A 17,628-nucleotide genomic window follows, 5' to 3' on the forward strand; every position below is an offset into this window, starting at 1 on the left:
TGCTCAACTCTCTCTGAAATATAGGTGTTCTTTTCTAAAGTGAGAATGATGAAGTAGTTAATACATAGTAGAGCTGAATAAATAATGGTCCCTGATAGTAACATAATAAATCTATGCAGTTGGTCCTTAAACAATACAGGTTTGAACTGCACAGGTCCACTCATACATGAATTCTTTTTCAATAAACATTGAAAAATTTGTTGGAGATTTGCAACAATTTGAGAAAAACAGACCAACTCTAGTCTAGAAATAATAACAAGTTACTAAAAGTTTAGGTATGTCATGAATGTATAAAATATATTTAGATATTGGCCTATTTTTTATTTATTACCATAAATATACACGAAGTATAAAAAGTTAACATTTTCTTTTTTTTTTTTTTTTTTTTTTTGAAACGGAGTCTCACTCTGTAGCCCAGGCTGGAGTGCAGTGGCCAGATCTCAGCTCACTGCAAGCTCCGCCTCCCGGGTTCACGCCATTCTCCTGTCTCAGCCTCCCGAGTAGCTGGGACTACAGGCGCCCGCCACCTCGCCCGGCTAGTTTTTTGTATTTTTTAGTAGAGACGGGGTTTCACCATGTTAGCCAGGATGGTCTTGATCTCCTGACCTCGTGATCCGCCCGTCTCGGCCTCCCAAAGTGCTAGGATTACAGGCTTGAGCCACCACGCCCGGCCAAAGTTAACATTTTCAAAACTTAGACACACACTTACAGACCATACATGGTGCCATTGACAGTTAAGAGAAATGTAAACAAATGTAAAGATGCGGTATTAAATCATAACTGCATAAAATTAACTAGAATATATTGTGTACTACTGTAATAATTTTGTAGCCACCTCCTGTTGCTCTTGTGGTGAGTGTTGTAAATATCTGCTTAAATTTCCCGTGACACTAATCATCTCCACGTGAGCAGTTCGTCTCTCCAGTAAATGCATATTGCAGTAAACAGTGATCTCTTGCAGTTCTCATATGTTTTTCATCATGTTTAGTGCAATATCATAAACGTTGAGTAACACCATGGGACCCATACAAAGAACTAATAGTGATCTGGGAGTGCTCCCAAAAAGCAGAGAAAAATCCAGACAAGAAAAAGTTGGATTGCTTGATATGTGTCATAGATTAAGGTCTGCAGCTTCAATTATCTTCATTTCAAGATAAATAACATATAACGACAACTGTTAAAAAAAAAAAAAAAAGGGAAATAAAGTTTGTGAAGCCATTTGTCATTGTAGCTATGACAGCAAATGCCAAAACCTTGCACTTTTTCTGAAATACCTTTGATCTCATATTGAAAATGCAGCTTTGATGTGGGTGCGGAATTGCCCTAATATGATTCTAGACTCTTATATTCAAGATAAAGCAAGAATAGATTCTAGACTCTAAGAGTCAAGAAAAAGCAAAGTCATTATGTGACAACTTAAAGAAAAAAGAAGGCGAAGAATCTAAAGTTGGAGAATTTAATGCCAATAAAAGATGTTTTGATAATTTTACAAAGAGGTTTGTTTGGCTTTTAAAATGCCAAGACAGACCAGGCACGGTGGCTCATGTTTGTAATCCCAGCACTTTGGGAGGCCAAAGTGGGAGGATCTCTTGAGGCCAGGAGTTCGAAACCAGCCTGGAAAACACAGTGAGATCCCATCTCTATCAAAAATTGCTTTAAAAATTAGCCGAGTATGTTTGGCACGTGTTTGTAGTCCTAGTTACTTAGAAGGCTGAAGTAAGAAGACTGCTTGAGCCTAGGAGTTTGAGGTTACAGTGAGCTATAATCGTGCCACTGCACTCCAGCTGGGTGACAGAGCAAGATGTCATCTCTAAAAAGCCAAAAATTAATTAATTTTAAGAATTAAAAATTTTAAAAACTTTAAAAATATGCTAAGATAACAGAAGCAGCAGCTTCTGCCAGCCAAGAGGCCACATATAAGTTCCTGGAGGAAAACGTGTCTGCCTGAACAGGTTTTTAATGCAGATGAAAGTGTCCCATTCTGAAAAAAAAACAAATCCCACAAAGGACATTTATTAGTAAGGAAGAGAAGCAAGCACCAGGATTTAAGACAGGAAGGGATAGGCTAACTCTACTGTTCTGTGCAAATGCAGTAGGGTTGATGGTCAGGTCTGCCCTTATCTATAAATCTGCTAATCCCTGAGCCTTGAAGGGAAAATATAGACATCAGCTGTCAGTCTTTTGGCTGTACAATAAGAAGGTCTGGACAATGAGAACTATTTTTCCAGATTGGTTCCATTGATGCTTTTTTTCCTGAAGTCAGGAAGCACCTTGCCAGTAAGGGAATGTCTTTCAAAGTTCTTTTGATATTGGACAATGCCTCCGGCCACACAGAACCCCATGAATTCAATACCAAAGGCATCGAAGTGGTCTACTTGCCCCCAAACACATCTTTAATTCAGTCTCTAAATCAGGAGGTCATAAAGTCCTTTAAGGCTCATTACACACATACACTATGGAAACGATGGACAATGTTATGGAAGAGAATCCCAACAGAGAGAACATCATGAAGGTCTGGAAGAATTACACCACTGAAGATGCCACTGCTGTTACAGAAAAAGCTGTTAAAGTTATCAAGCCTGAAACAATAAATTCTTGCTGGAGAAATTGTGTCCGGATGTTGTGCATGACTTCACAGAATCCATATCCATGACTTAGCCAATCAAGGAAATCAAGAAAAAGATTGTGGATATGACAAAAAGGTAGAGGGTGGGAGCAGGTAAAGAGTTTCAAGATATGCATCTTAAATAAAGTCAAGAGCTAAAAGGCACACCAGAGGAATTTACAGAAGATAACTTGATGGAGATGAGTGCTTTCTAAAACAGCACCAGACTATGGGAAAGAAGACATGGGAGATACAGTACCAGAAAACAAACTGATATTAGACAATTCAGGAGAAGGGTGGCAACTGCAATTATTCAAGACTTCCTTTACAACACTGATGCTTCTACGACACAGGCACTGAAACTAAAGCGAATGATGGAAGAATTGCTATTCTATAGAAACATTTCTAGGGAAATGAAAAAAGGTCAGAAATTACAATGTATTTTTATGAAGTTACCCTGAATGTGCCTACTTCTCCTGTCTCCCCTTCCACTTCCTCCCCCTTTTCCACCTCTGCTATAGGACAGCAAGACCAACTCTTCCTCTTCCTCCTCTTCCTTAGCCTGTTCCAACATGAGAATGAAGACCTTTATGATGATCCACTTCCACTTAATGAATAGTAAATACATTTTCTTTTCTTTATGATTTCCTTATAACATTTTCTTTCTCTAGTTTACTTATGGTAAGAATATAGTATATAATACATATAATATATAAAATATATGTTAATCGGCTATGTACATTATAGGTAAGCCCTCTGGTCAACTAGGTTATTAGTTAAATTTTGAGGAATGCAAAAGTTATATGCAGTTTTCAATAGCTCTGGAGGCCAGCACCCCTAACCCCCATGTTGTTAAAGAGTCAACTGTAAGTAATAAAATATTATTAGAACATAACCGCTATGAAGAAGGATAAAGTGAAGTGGTATTCTTTGGTCCAGGTAATATAATCATAGTAACAGCAAGAGTGTACTAAATGTTGACTATGTGTCAGGCACCATGCTAAGCACTTAAGCGCTTTACATGCATTATCTCAGATAAGTCACCTAACAGCTCTCTGAGTTGGTGTAGTAGGCAGAAGCAGGACATCTAGAAGATACAGGACATCTAAGTCAGATACTTTCCATAGTGTGACTTTATCAGGGACATCATAGCTGTTCTGAGGCCTGAGAAGAGGACCAAGTGGGCAGGAACAGTCATGGGCTGTGTGACTCCCACCTTCACTACCCATCAGCTGCTTTATCTTGGGCAAGTTAATTAACCCCTATAAACCTTGGTTTCCTCATCTGTAAAACAGGAGGTAATAGGAGTTCTTACACCCTAGAATTGTATGAAAGTTCACCTGATGATTCACACAGAGCACAGTGCTTGACCAGTCCACAGGACACATTCAGAGAGTCACATGGCCTTTGCCACTGTGCAGTCCACGGCACTCACACTTCACTGTCACCCTGCTAGGGAGCAGGTGGCCTGCAAGGGTGAACACAACAAGAGCGCCCTGCATCACAGAGCAGGGAAGAAAACCGTTCCATGCCTCAGAAAGCTGTTTTCCCCACCACTAGCAATAGTCACTCTGATCACCAGGCAACATGAAAGCAGTAATGTGGTCTGTCTTGTTCACTGCAGAACTTTCCAGGACATTGTCATAATTAGAGTTTTCCATACACCCAGGATGGTGCTGGGCCATTTACATCATTCTTCCTCCTTTGGCGCCTCTGAGTCTTAGAGAGAATAAATCATTTGACCCAGGACACACAATTAGTATATGATGGAGCTGGGAATCAAACCCAGGTCATGTGACAAACGTGCCCATCATCTCCATGCCAAATTGCCTTTCTGTCTTCCCTGACCCTCTCTGTCACCATGGTCTGTCCTCAGACAGCTTTGCAGCACAGCAACTTGAGTTCCAGAGTTTCAGAGTTGACCGAATTTTGGGAAATTATCCAGCTCTCATCCAAAATGCTCCCTCAACAGAAGGAGCAGAGGGTCCACAGAAGAAGGCACTTTCAGGGGACGCAGGGCTAGAGATGACACAGTGCGTGTCACCTGACCCCCCAGACATAGTTCTATGACATTTCTTACTTTTCTTACTTCTGTCCACTGTAAACAAAGGCATCTTCCTCCTTTCCATACAATTTAGAATATATCCCTGTCATGGAGGGCTTAATCCTGAAGAAGTCAATATCAAAGACCACCATCAAATCCACGTTGATATTTCAAAATTAAAAACAGAGGCTGGGCACCATCGTTCATGTCTGTTATCCCAGCCCTTTGGGAGGCTGAGGGAGGATCATTTGAGGCTGCAGTAAGCTATGATCGTACCACTGCACTCTAGCCTGGGAGACAGGACGAGACTTTTAAAATATTTATTTATTCATTTAAATATTTTAGATAAATAAATGTCTTAAAAGAAACTGTATCACCTGCACTTATTATAATATATTTCACAGGCCTTATCAAATTTTCACAACAGTCTATGAAGGAGCCAGTATTATTCTTCCTGTTTAATAACTGAATAAGTCAAAACTTCGAGAGGTAAAGAAAATTGGCAAGTCACACAGCTAGTTAAATAGTAGAGCCAGAACTTACACCCATGACTGGTGGCTCTTCACATGTTCACCTTAATCACGAGGCAATACAGCTTCAAGTTTTACCCACCACAGGAAGCTTTCAAGTTGTGTTCGTGGACTCCTAGGAGTCCAGGAGTAGGAAATCCTTAATGCAGTGTGGCCTTGAGCAGGGGACACTATTAAATTGCAGTGTCACAGGAGGGTTGCAGGAGCATACTTGGGTAGACTGCAGCCTGGAGTTAAAGCAATTTACCATTTAAAGAGAATCAGAAAAGTCTTCACCCCCACAGAGTCTGGTGGGGATGACAGAGGTCACACACATCATCATCTACATAATAATATATTGTTTATTGTCTTAATTGTAATGGAGAAAAACACAGAGAACTATGAGAATATGTAGCCAGGTGCCTGATCTGTTGTGAAAGGCTGAGGAAATCCTCCCTGAAGATGTGAAAATTAGGTTGAAGACAGAGGACAGGTCAGAGCGGTAACCAGGAGGAAGAGGAGGGAAGGGGACAGGGCAGAGTACTGTCTTCCTTTCCACTCGGCTCTCTGCTCTGATCCCATCCTGGGCCTATGAGACAAACTGTACAGCTGACCTCACTTATGCTGCTCCATTAGGCAAAGGTTCTGAATGCAATCCCCTACTCAACGCACCATCAGAGTGCTACATGAGCCTGAGTTCAGCCCAAGTCACCAGGCTCAGGCATTGATTAATGAACCCGCATCTGTTCGGCACCATCAGGGGTGAGGAATTACATCCCCGATCACCAAGGCCTATGTGTAGCCTGTTAGAGCACTGCAGTGATTCAAAAAATAGTTTCTTTAGAAGTAAAGGATTTTTCTATAAAGAAAGAAAAATCTAGAAATCAATCAGAATTCTAAAATAAACAATCAAAGCAAAATATAAGTTGATAGTCTCCTTCTAAAGACTTAACTCACAAGCCATGCTGTGAATTTTCAGGTATGACTCTTAATATCTCAATGGGCAACCCCTGGGGAATCTTTGCTGAGGCCACAGTTGAAAAGCCTGTTTCTGGATGCTGAAGGCAGTCATTCCAGGCTTTCACAGTCTAGAGCGCCACTTCACCCACTTGGCAATCTGATGCATAACTTTCAGATACAAATGTGCCACTCTTGGTGTTTTGATGATTGGCCAATATCCTAGTCAGGCAAGAAGTAAATCTGCCTTGTTGTTGCTGTTTTACGTATTTAATGCAAGACCAGTGGGTATTTCCTTATTTTAGTCAAATAAAATATATATTGTGCGTATCACGGGATCAGTTGGTTAATATTTATTATGTAAGGCCACATTCTCCAGTTCAAAGATCACTGAATCTGTAGTTAGACAGGCCAGGCCATGACCCTCCGACCTGCGGCAAATTCCTTTCCCTATTTGAACCTGGCTATCTTATCCAACAAAATGAGGGTGTTAGTCTAGAACACAAGTTGCCAAAACCAAGAATTCTACCTTGGAACCCACCAGTGAAGTGTGTTAAAAAAAACAAAAATCCCTAGCCCAGGCAGGAATCTGAGATCCCTCTAGTGCTAACTCCCTATGACTTTCTGAAATAAGGCTGAGCAGATGAAAACAGAGCCACTTCCCTGTGAAGGATTAATTTCTGAATCTCAGTTCCCTTCAGGAGCAAAGGGTTGCTCAACACTTTCGAAGAAGGTTGCTTAATGATGGGAAACAACACGCACATACTGCACAAGTAGCCAAGGGCTACTACCATACAGAATGGAGGTAAAAAGTACAAATACCAGCTAGGACGGAATATTTAAGGAACAGCGTATATCTTCATTTCTGAGACTCCTGAAGCTTTCTGAATGGCAATTTCACATAATTATAGCTGAGTTTTAAGAAACTTAATCCTGCAAAACCATGTAGGATGAACGAGAACAGGAAGGCTGGCAGAGAAAAGAGCAGTTAGGTAAAGCTTTTAAGCAAATATGGGCAGAGAAGCCATGTGGCCAAGCCCTGTGTTAATAAAAAAAAATCCGATCTCCAAGTGAGGCTACACAGTAAGTCAAAGAGGCCTACGGCAACAGGACTGAAAGATGCCCACCATTCAGCTGTAGACTCAGGTTCCACAAGGAATGTGGTACCAAAAAATGAATAATGTTTTAATATATTTTTTAATTACTTGGAAATAGTATGAAGGTATAGCAGTATTTTTGTGTGTATTAAAAGCATTAATTTCTTAAACTATATAAGCAAACTGAATTTTCAAAATCCTGTTTGGAAATTCTTTCTTTTTGTTAACATACGAGGAGCCTTGAAAAGGGAAATGGCTCAAGGCTCTCTCAGCTGCTGCGCTTATTTCAGGCACCCAGTTAAGTGGTAACAAGAGCCTAATGTAGCACGGTGATCAGGGAAACAGAAGAAAAATATGAACTGAAGCAATTTAATGTGGGTGGCCTAGAAAGGACCCGTGGTCAAGAATGATTCTGCAGATTCCAGGCTAGGTCATTAGGATGCTGGTGCTATTAATAATAGAGGAGGAAGTCAGGAGGGGAAGTGGAATGCATGAGAAGAGGACGTGTTTCACTTTGGGTGTGAAAGGCCTTTTCCATTCTTTTTATCTATTTGTCTTTAAACAGCCGAAATAACACCAGTGGCAACAACCTCGCTCTTGAATACGAGTGGAGGACAGTAAAGAGCCTCTGTCCATGCTCTGTTTTAGACTGTGGAAATGCAAACCATCAGAAAAGTACCCATGCAGTTCTTAGGAAAATCACAATTCCTTTAGAGAACTGAGTTGTTCACCGTAGACTTCCTTGAAAACTCCCCATTGAGGTTAGCTCACAGCAGGTATGACATTCATATCAGTGATCCCCTACAGGGAGGGCCTCTTCAGAATACAGAAGGAACATAAGGATCAAATGCTATGAACAGATTTAGCTTAGAGTAAGTACTTTCGGTCTATATTCCCCCATTCTTTTTTTTTTTTTTTTTTTTTTTTTTTTTTTTTTTGAGACTGAGTCTGGCTCTGTCGCCCAGGCTGGAGTGCAGTGGCCAGATCTCAGCTCACTGCAAGCTCCGCCTCCCGGGTTTACGTCATTCTCCTGCCTCAGCCTCCGGAGTAGCTGGGACCACAGGCGCCCGCCACCTCGCCCGGCTAGTTTTTTGTATTTTTTAGTGGAGACGGGGTTTCACCGTGTTAGCCAGGATGGTCTCGATCTCCTGACCTTGTGATCCGCCCGTCTCAGCCTCCCAAAGTGCTGGGATTACAGGCTTGAGCCACCGCGCCCGGCTTATATTCCCCCATTCTAAAGACCTAGACTCTCCACTCTCCCAATCCCCAACCCTCCTGCCAAAAATAAAATAAAGTATATATAATATATCCCACAGAGGTTTAAAAAAATGAAAAACAAAAGCACACAAGAAGTCAGGGGCAGACCCAGGTCTAGCACCAAGGTCCCATAAGTCTCCTTTCTATTACCTGGGAGCATATCAAGACTCATGCTCACTTTCTTCATATTCCAGGGCACTGCACCTTCCCCTCCAACAGTGTGATACACACAGGTAGAGCATGTGACTCTGAGTGTTTTAACCACTGTATGGAGAAAGAAGTCTGAAGGTGGATATAGGAGGAGAGCTCTCAGCATGTTTTATTGAAATTCTTACCATCGTTTAACAGTGATTCACTCATTACTAATTAATCAACTATAATTTTAAGAAAAATAATACAAAACATTTTTCTTTATGTAGTGTCTGAAATCAGTATACAGAGGTTATTCTTTGGCAGAAAAAAGGAAGGAAACCAAGATTATATGCTTGCTCTAGCATAAAATATGTTTTGAGTGTTTTGAGCACAGGAAAAACTAAAAGCTCTCACTATAAATTATCACTCATTTTATAACATATGTATAAAAAGGAAGCTTAATGGCATATATCTGTAAACCATAAAAATCTCAAGAGTTAGAAATCAAATTTCAAAAATAATGGTTGTCATGGCCACCTAAACATTATTAAAATATTATTATAGCTAGAACACATGGAAGAAAAAAGCTAAATTAGGATAAATTAAGAAAAAACAAAGCAAATAATAATACAATGCTCACATTAACACAGAGGGTTTTTAAGTTTGCTTTGAATAACAATTTGGGCAGGAATTGAGGCAAAGATGGCTCTGCTGCCCGTATAACACTTAAGTTAAAGAATAGCTACCTAACTACCTTAATCTAAACTTTAATTTCCCCAAGAAAAGTCTCCAGAAACAAAAAAATGTTACAGAATAAGCTACATCTTACTTGAACCCGGGAAGTGGAGGTTGCAGTGAGCCAAGATTGCACCATTGCATTCCAGCCTGGGCAACAAGAGCGAAAATCCGTCTCAAAAAAATAAATAAATAAATAAGCTACATCTGGAGAGTTAATTGAATAAAGATTAGATCCTTCTTCTGATACCTGCTTAATAATTTCAATCAGTCTGTCTAGAAATTCCTTTATCCGCACTGCAAACTGCAGTTTTGCTTGAGTTATAAAATGAGAGAAAAAAGATATACATATACATGTACATATATACTTTTAAAGCCAAAGCTACAAGAACTTTCATATATTCATAGTGATAGTTATCATCAGGACACGTGCACATGAAAATCAGCATGGCAATATATATCAAAATCACAAATGCATATATCCTGTGATCCAAAAATTCTATTTCTGGACATGTATTGTATACATAAACTTGCATACACAAAGGCTTATTTAGAGCAGCAATATTTGTTAACAGAAGACTGAAAATAGCACAAATGCTCATTAATAGGACACTTGGTAAATAAATCATGATACAGCCATATAGTGAAATACCATGCACCTCTGGAAGATGTGCTTTATGTGCTGTATGGAAAGATCTCCAAGTGCTAAGTAAAAAATTCAAAGAAGAAAATAGTGCCATCTTTTGCATTAAAATGGAGGCAAGAGAAAAATAAGAATCTGTGTTTGTACTTGTTTCTAATGAGATTTTTGGAAATAAAAAGATTTTAAAATGAAGTTATTTTAGAAAGACACACAAAAAAGCAGGAAGTAGGGAGTGAGCGAGAATGGAGGCATTTTACTGCATGTCTTCTAATTCTCTGATTTTTAGATTATGTGAATTCAAAAAAATTAAATAATTTTTACATAGCAAAAGTCATTGACTTAATGCTCAAAACAGTTCATTAAACAAGATGCTTCCTTCAAAAAACAAAGCCACAGAGATTTCAGCATATCCTCAAATGAATCTGACCTTTGAACAAAAAATTGGATGACCCTTGTCCTTACTTCTTTAAAAGAAAATTATTTGTCTGTGCCTTGCAAAACTGCAATACAGCTAGTGCTCTGGTCTAAAAATAGTCCCATTTCAATGTTTTTAAGTTAAATCTGAACTTGGTTACTAACACAAAACCCAGCCAAATTCTGGCTTTTACTTTTAAGAGCGTTCCCATACCTTTGTCAGAATGGTTCTTCCTCCCATGAGGAATTCGGTTAAGGCACAGAATATATCCATCTTCTGTCTCAACCAGGTATTCCTCACTAGGGAATCCCCAGTAAGAGATAATTTCACTCTGTAGAGAAAAAGGACAATGGAAATTGGGTGAACAGAATCTGTAACAGTCTCCCACATTAACAAGCAAAGGAGCAGATAAACTATGTCCTCCAGGCTTTAAGAAAGCATTTGTCATTGAAATTTTAGCCTGCTAAATCTAGTGGCCCATCACAACAGTAAATCCTCCCTTGTTTCACGCTTGGGTTCTACCTACAGATGTTTGATTAAACTTCAGTTTCATCATTCTAGCATGTTTATACCAAATGTGTCTAACTTTACCACAGCTTGGGCCTCTTTGTTTCCATCCTGCCTACCAGGCACAAATAAATGCTCATTTCTTTCTTTTCTAAATATGCCAGCTAGAACTGTCAATGTATAAAATACTTTCTTTGTTTTGAGAGATCCCCTGCTGGCCAATAAAGCATAAAAAATATTAACCTGTTTTTATCAATGGACTAAAAAGATTACATAGAATGTCAAGGTGGGATGGAAGAAAAGTTGAACAAAATAGACAATTATGCTCACATTCACTTCTCTACAGGAAAAGATTCATGGGACAATTGTTAATCAGGAGCTCAGTGGGATATTGATAATTCAAGTATCCAGAGGATTTAATGTAAATAAGCGCACATACCCTCTCTTATGTAAGTACTTGAAAGAATTTAATTTTATCATTCTTATTAAAAAAATTCTTTTAAAAGTTGGAAAAGTTGGGAGGCAAAAGAAAAGCTTTGAGTTAAGAAGTAAAACTTAACTCTAAGACCCTGCTATCAGGTCATACTCTCCTGGCTCACTGTGAATTTCTCTCTGAGTCCCTAAGCTTGCCAGATTCTTCGGCTGGGTCACTGCAACGTCTATTTTAAAGTTGCTGTTTTATTTAATAATTTGTACTTTTCTGATATTTTGTGCCTAAATGAAGTATTTCCAGAATTTGTTGTTTACTTAAGATTAATAACTTTCAGATGTTTTAATTAGTCGACTGGTTATTTTTGCATATTTGTTTTAACAAAATTTTGCTCAGATACTTTGACTTCTGTATAGAAATATGTTCCCTGGACGTTCTTAATCACAATCTTTGTTCAATGTATTCTAAAACCATCACTCAATAGCAGTAAAGTTCTTGCAAAGTTTAAATACTTTTTTATAGTTTAAACAAACTTATTGAGACTTAAAAATGAAATGAATTAATAAATATCATAATTTAGCTTATTAAGAAGTATATATAACATTAAACTGAGGTTTGTTAACTACGGATTACCTGATGAGAAAAAGCTAGCAAACTGAACCTAGGATTCAGAGAAATTGGGCAAATTGTGGTGGCTCACGCCTGTAATCCCAGCACTTTGGAAGGCCGAGGCAGGCAGATCACCTGAGCTTAGGAGTTCAAGACCACCCTGGGCAACATGGTGAAACCCTGTCTCTACTAAAATACAAAATAAGGTAGCCAGGCGTGGTGGCACATGCCTGTAGTTCCAGCTACTCGGGAGGCTGAGGCTTGAGAATCGCTTGAGCCCCTGAGGTGGAGATTGCAATGAGCCAAGATGGCACCACTGCACTCCAGCCTGGGTGGGCGGGTGACAGAGTAAGACTCCGTCTCAAAAAAAAAAAAAAAAGATTCAGAGAAATTGAAAAGCAAAGGAGTTGTAAAGAGATGAATGTATGAGTATGGCTTCATGTAGCTCACATAACTGGATCTGAGAAAATAACATTTGTCACAGATGCATTTTAAAAGTACATAACTTTGAGAAACTTACCACATTCATGTTTGTTTCAGGATTCACAGCTGTCAGTTTCCCTCCGGACGCCTCAGAATGCAGGGTCCAGAGAACCAAACAGACCACCAACCCCAAGAACCGCATTTTCATTCTGTATAATAAAACAGTCTATTATTATTTGCTCTTATTTTACTACACAAAAATATTCTGGTAAATTAATGCTCCCACAAAAAGTTCTGAACCAGATTTAGGGCAAGTAAAAGGTGACAGGAAAATATGAAACAAATGACTCCAGCCATATCTGAAAGGAGAAAATAAGGAATTTTTTATTTCATTTATTTTTTTTATTTATTTTTATTTTTATTTTTATTTTTTTGAGACAGAGTCTTACTCTGTCACCCAGGCTGGAGTGCAGTGGTGCCATCTCAGCTCACTGCAACCTCTACCTCCTGGGTTCAAGCAATTCTTCTGCTTCAGCCTCCCGAGTAGCTGGGACAACAGGTGCACACCACCACGCCAGGCTAATTCTTGTATTTTTAGTAGAGACAGGGTTTCACCATATTGGCCAAACTGGTCTCGAACTCCTGACTTCGTGATTCACCCACCTCAGATTCTCAAAGTGCTGGGATTACAGGCATGAGCCACCGTGCCCGGCCAGGAATTTTTTTTTTTTTTTTTTTTTTTTTTTTTTTTTTTTTTTTGAGACTGAGTCTCGCTCTGTTACCCAGGCTGGAGTGCAGTGGCGTGATCTCCGCTCACCACAACCTCCACCTCCCGGGTTCAAGTGGTTCTGCTGCCTCAGCCTCCAGAGCAGCTGGGACTACAGGAGCGGGCCACCATGCCCAGCTAATTTTTGTATTTTTAGTAGAGACAGGTTTCACTATATTGGCAAAGCTGGTCTCAAACTCCTGACCTGGTGATCTGCCCGCCTCCGCCTCCCAGAGGAATTATTTCTAACTAAGAAACCTCCCACCCACCACCTCCAGTTAATATACGACCTTTGGAGTCCAGCATACCCACATACCTCCTAACCCCAAAGTTAAAAACAAATTGTTCATGGAGAAATAACAAAAGGTAAAACTTAGAAGGGGATAGTTTGAGAAAAAGAAAGAGCTACAAAATTTCTGAGCTTGCTTATTTCCTACCTCTTGCCCTCCACCTGTGATTTAGACATGTTTAAGTTCAGCCACTATTAGCTTTTCCTCCTACTTATTTAACCACTTCTGTTCTTGCCCCAATTATATGTCAGCAATTAAATTTGTCATTCATGGGGGAAAAAAATGAAACGAAAGAAAATAGAGCCTTCAAAAGAAAAAGAAAGGAAAAATTTGACCCGTTTCTCTCCTTCTGAAATTCTCTAACCATCAAATCAACAAAGACCATCTTGGTTTCTGGCAGTGATGACTCAAAATCACAGCAAAGACCTTGAGGATGCTGAAGGCAAAGTTAAATGCCTCTCCTAAGAAAACACAAATGGTTAGAGAAAAACATATGACTATAGTCCAGAACTTCTACATTTTCAAAAAATAAATAGAATCACTTAAAAAGATGCAGGCATGTATGCCCATACAAAGACTTGTACATAAATGTTTATAGCAGCTTTGGGTGTAATAGCCAAAAACTGGAAAAACCCAAATGCTTTAAATGGATGATTGGATAAATTATGGTATATACCTACTAGTCAGCTATAAAAGAGAATGAACACAAAACGATATAGATGAATCTCAAACTAATTATGCTGAAAGAAGCCAGATCAAAATAAAGAAAAACAAAAGTACTGTCTGATTCCCTTCATATAAAACTCCACAAAATGCTGTCTAATCTATATTCATAGAAAGCAGATCAGTGGTTTCCTGGGGAGAGAAGGGGCAGTAAGAAAGGATTACAAAGGAGTATGCACAAAGAATCTTTTGGGGGTGATGTACAGGTTCATAATATTGAATGTACCAATGGTTTCACATGTGTGTACACATGTAAAAACTTATACAATTGTACAATTGAAATATGCCATGCTATCGTATGTCAATAATACCCCAATACAGCTGTTCGTTTTTAGTCTTGTGTTTAAACTGAATATTCCACAAGTCTTAAGAAATTGATTCTCAGGAGATTGCAAAAGTGAACTGACTCCCTTCTGTTGATGGAATTCCTCCTGGGATTATTTTTTTTTCAAGAAGTAGTGAACTCTGAAATTCTTTTTTTCTTTTCTTTTCTTTTTTTTTTTTTTTTTTTTTCAGACAGAGTCTGGCTTTGTCGCCCAGGCTGGAGTGCAGTAGCGAGATCTTGGCTCACTGCAAGCTCCGCCTCGTGGGTTCACGCCATTCTCCTGCCTCAGCCTCCCGAGTAGCTGGAACTACAGGGGCCCTCCACCACGCCCGGCTAATTTTGTTTTTGTATTTTTAGTAAAGACGGGGTTGGCTGAGGCGGGCGGATCACAAGGTCAGGAGATCGAGACCACAGTGAAACCCCGTCTCTACTAAAAATACAAAAAATTAGCCGGGCGCGGTGGCGGGCGCCTGTAGTCCCAGCTACTCAGGAGGCTGAGGCAGGAGAATGGCGGGAACCTGGGAGGCGGAGCTTGCAGTGAGCCGAGATCGCGCCACTGCACTCCAGCCTGGGCAACAGCGTGAGACTCCGTCTCAAAAAAAAAAAAAAAAAAAAAGACGGGGTTTCACCGTGTAGGCCAGGATGGTCTTGATCTCCTGGCCTCGTGATCCGCTGGCCTCGGCCTCCAAAAGTGCTAGGATTACAGGCGTGAGCCACCGCGCCCGGCCGTAAACTCCGAAATTCTAAACAGGAGCAAACGTTATCCCCTTCAGTGTGCACTGGCAAAGCAAGGCTACTGCTTCTACTTACAACTTTGTACTTCTTTATGATAGGAAGGATTGTACAGCCACAGGCTATTTTTTTTATCATAAACGCAACCTCCCAAAAGTCTATTATTACCAGAGAACAAGGAGTAAACTGAAAGGGAAAAAATCAAAGGAATTACCACAATTTACAACAGTAGCATCTGCAGTAGCTGCTTTCATTCAGCAGTTTTCCTACAGAACCTGCACCAGCTGCCCAGAGGAAGGTCCATGAGAGTAACAGCTAAATCTACTCAGCTGAAAATCTCACCCAGTTAAGTTTTCCTTCCAACACAACACTACATACTTAGTATGTTTTTCTCAACATACAAAGCCAAGCAATTCTTACAAAGGAGATAACTGTGAAAATCTCGAAGGAGGGGGAAAAAAAAAAAACCCTCCAGTCTGAATTCAGTGTGCTTTTCTGGGCTGTATTAACACCTTTATCTCAGTTCTCTAGACTTCGTAACAGTGCAATTAGATACTTGTCTGCCCTTATTTCACCCCAGCCCAAGGCCACAGGCACAGCCTGAGTCTGACTCAGCTTTGCACCCCAAGAACCAAGCGAAGTGCCATGTATATATTGGACGCATAGTACAAATTCTGAAAAAAGATAGGAGCAGCCCAACAGTTCAGTGGCAGAAGAAAAGGCCCCAACGCAGCATGCCATTTAGCTTTCTACTAACAACAATTATTACGACTCACATTTAAGCTCTAGCGAGGCGCCAGCCACCGCAGGGAGCGCATCTGATCTACTATGTCAATTACTCCTCCAACGACCCTATGGCAGTACCATTAATTCCATTTTTCAGGAATCTGAGGTTCACCCAGCTTAAGTACTGGAAGCAAAGTGTCAGCTGTTTAAAAAGCAATATCGCTGGGACTTTAACCAGGATTGATACCCAAGTCTGCTTTCGACCACGCCGTTGGCTAACAAGAGAGGTAGGATGGGATGCCTGGAGGAGCTAATAGGAGGAGAGCACGAGGATAGAGAGGACTCAGACATCCCTGCTGTCCTCACGGTCCAGGAGCACTGGGCAACTTCACTGACCGGCGACCGCGCCTGTCCAGGAAAGTGAACAGCGCCCAGGGAAGAGTGGGCAACTTCAGCTCTCTGATTGGCAGATGCCTTGAGCCAACGCCCGCAGAAAAAGCACCCGCAGGCACCCCAGGCAAGACTCGCCGGGTTCAAACGCAGAGGGTCCTGCCGGCCGGCAGAGCCTCAGGGCGCGACCCTCCCCTTGGTGGAGGCACCAGCTTCCAAGCCGCACCCGCACCCGCACCTGGCAGCGCCGCGGGGCCGGCACTCTCACCTGGAGCTGTCCAGCCGGGCCGCTGTCTCGAGTCGCAGTGCCAGCTCTCAGGGGCCGGGGTGCGGATAGGGTACCTGCAGGGGGCCTGGTCGGCCTTGTTCGGCGGGCGGGTGCCCACCACCGGGCTATTTGTTCAGCCAATCAGAGCAGCCAGCCACCGGGAAGTGCCGCGGAGACTCCGCCCCAGCCCAGCGCGGCCGCTTGCCAGCTAGCCAGTTGATCCTGCAGAGCATGCGCTGTAGGCGGTCCTAAGAGATGGGACCCGTCCTCCGCCTCCCAGGCTGGCAGGTCCCCAGCTCTACCAGCGCGCCGCCTACGCATGCTCTCTTAGCAGAGGCTCCTTTAGGCGGCCTTCTGCTCCGCCCCCGAAGCTCCTGCAGGGCTGGCACCCTCAGCGCCTGACAGAGAGCATGTGGGCTCTATAAATGAAAGTGAATCATGTGCTCTATTTAAAGCGTTTATCATTGTGCCTGATGCAAAGCAATCTTGCTGCTTTTAATTTATTATTATTAAAGATTTGTTAAAAGAGGAAACAATATTCAATATGCACATATTATTTATAAATCATTTTCTAAAACAAAGCTTTTATTGAGCACCTACTAAATGCCAGGCAGTAGTAAGACAGTGGAGATATAGAAACGAACTAAGCAAGGTCCCTGTTCTCTTGTGTATATTCTGATGGGAAGAGACACATCATGAATAACTACATAATACATGAGGTGGTGATAAGTGCTATAAAGAACAACAAAAACAAACAAACAACAACAACAAAAAAAACAAGGGGCTGGGCACAGTGGCTTATGCCTGTAATCCCAGCACTTTGGGAAGCTGAGGAGGGCAGATCACCTGAGGACAGGAGTTCAAGACCAGCCTGGCCAACATGGGGAAACTCCGTCTCTACTAAAAATACAAAATCAGCAGGTGTGGTGGTGTGCGCCTTTAATCCCAGCTACTTGGGAGACTGAGGTAGGAAAATTGATTGAACCAGGCAGGTGGAGGTTGCAGTGAGTGGAGATTATGCCACTGCACTCCAGCCTGGACAACA

The 17,628-nt window shown here is 41.1% G+C and overlaps 1 protein-coding gene across 2 annotated transcripts in view; it reads right to left on the reverse strand.

Annotated features, from left to right (window-relative positions):
- LIPA (lipase A, lysosomal acid type) overlaps nucleotides 1-16,902 on the reverse strand; it is a 39,804-nt gene extending 22,902 nt beyond the window's left edge. Inside the window, exons 1-3 of one of the 2 annotated variants that reach the window (XM_050805730.1) lie at nucleotides 16,584-16,902; nucleotides 12,461-12,572; nucleotides 10,608-10,725 (exon numbers count right to left, since the gene is read on the reverse strand). In XM_050805730.1, the coding sequence (XP_050661687.1) occupies nucleotides 10,608-10,725; nucleotides 12,461-12,571 (229 nt within the window). In that variant the 5' untranslated portion in view covers nucleotide 12,572; nucleotides 16,584-16,902. Of the gene's footprint in view, nucleotides 1-10,607; nucleotides 10,726-12,460; nucleotides 12,573-16,553 lie in introns of both variants that reach the window. The other variant, XM_050805729.1, reaches the window with a different exon arrangement.
- Nucleotides 16,903-17,628: the final 726 nt, after the last annotated feature.

Source organism: Macaca thibetana, chromosome 9, assembly GCF_024542745.1.
Source record: "Macaca thibetana thibetana isolate TM-01 chromosome 9, ASM2454274v1, whole genome shotgun sequence".
In the NCBI taxonomy this organism is placed as follows: domain Eukaryota; kingdom Metazoa; phylum Chordata; class Mammalia; order Primates; family Cercopithecidae; genus Macaca; species Macaca thibetana.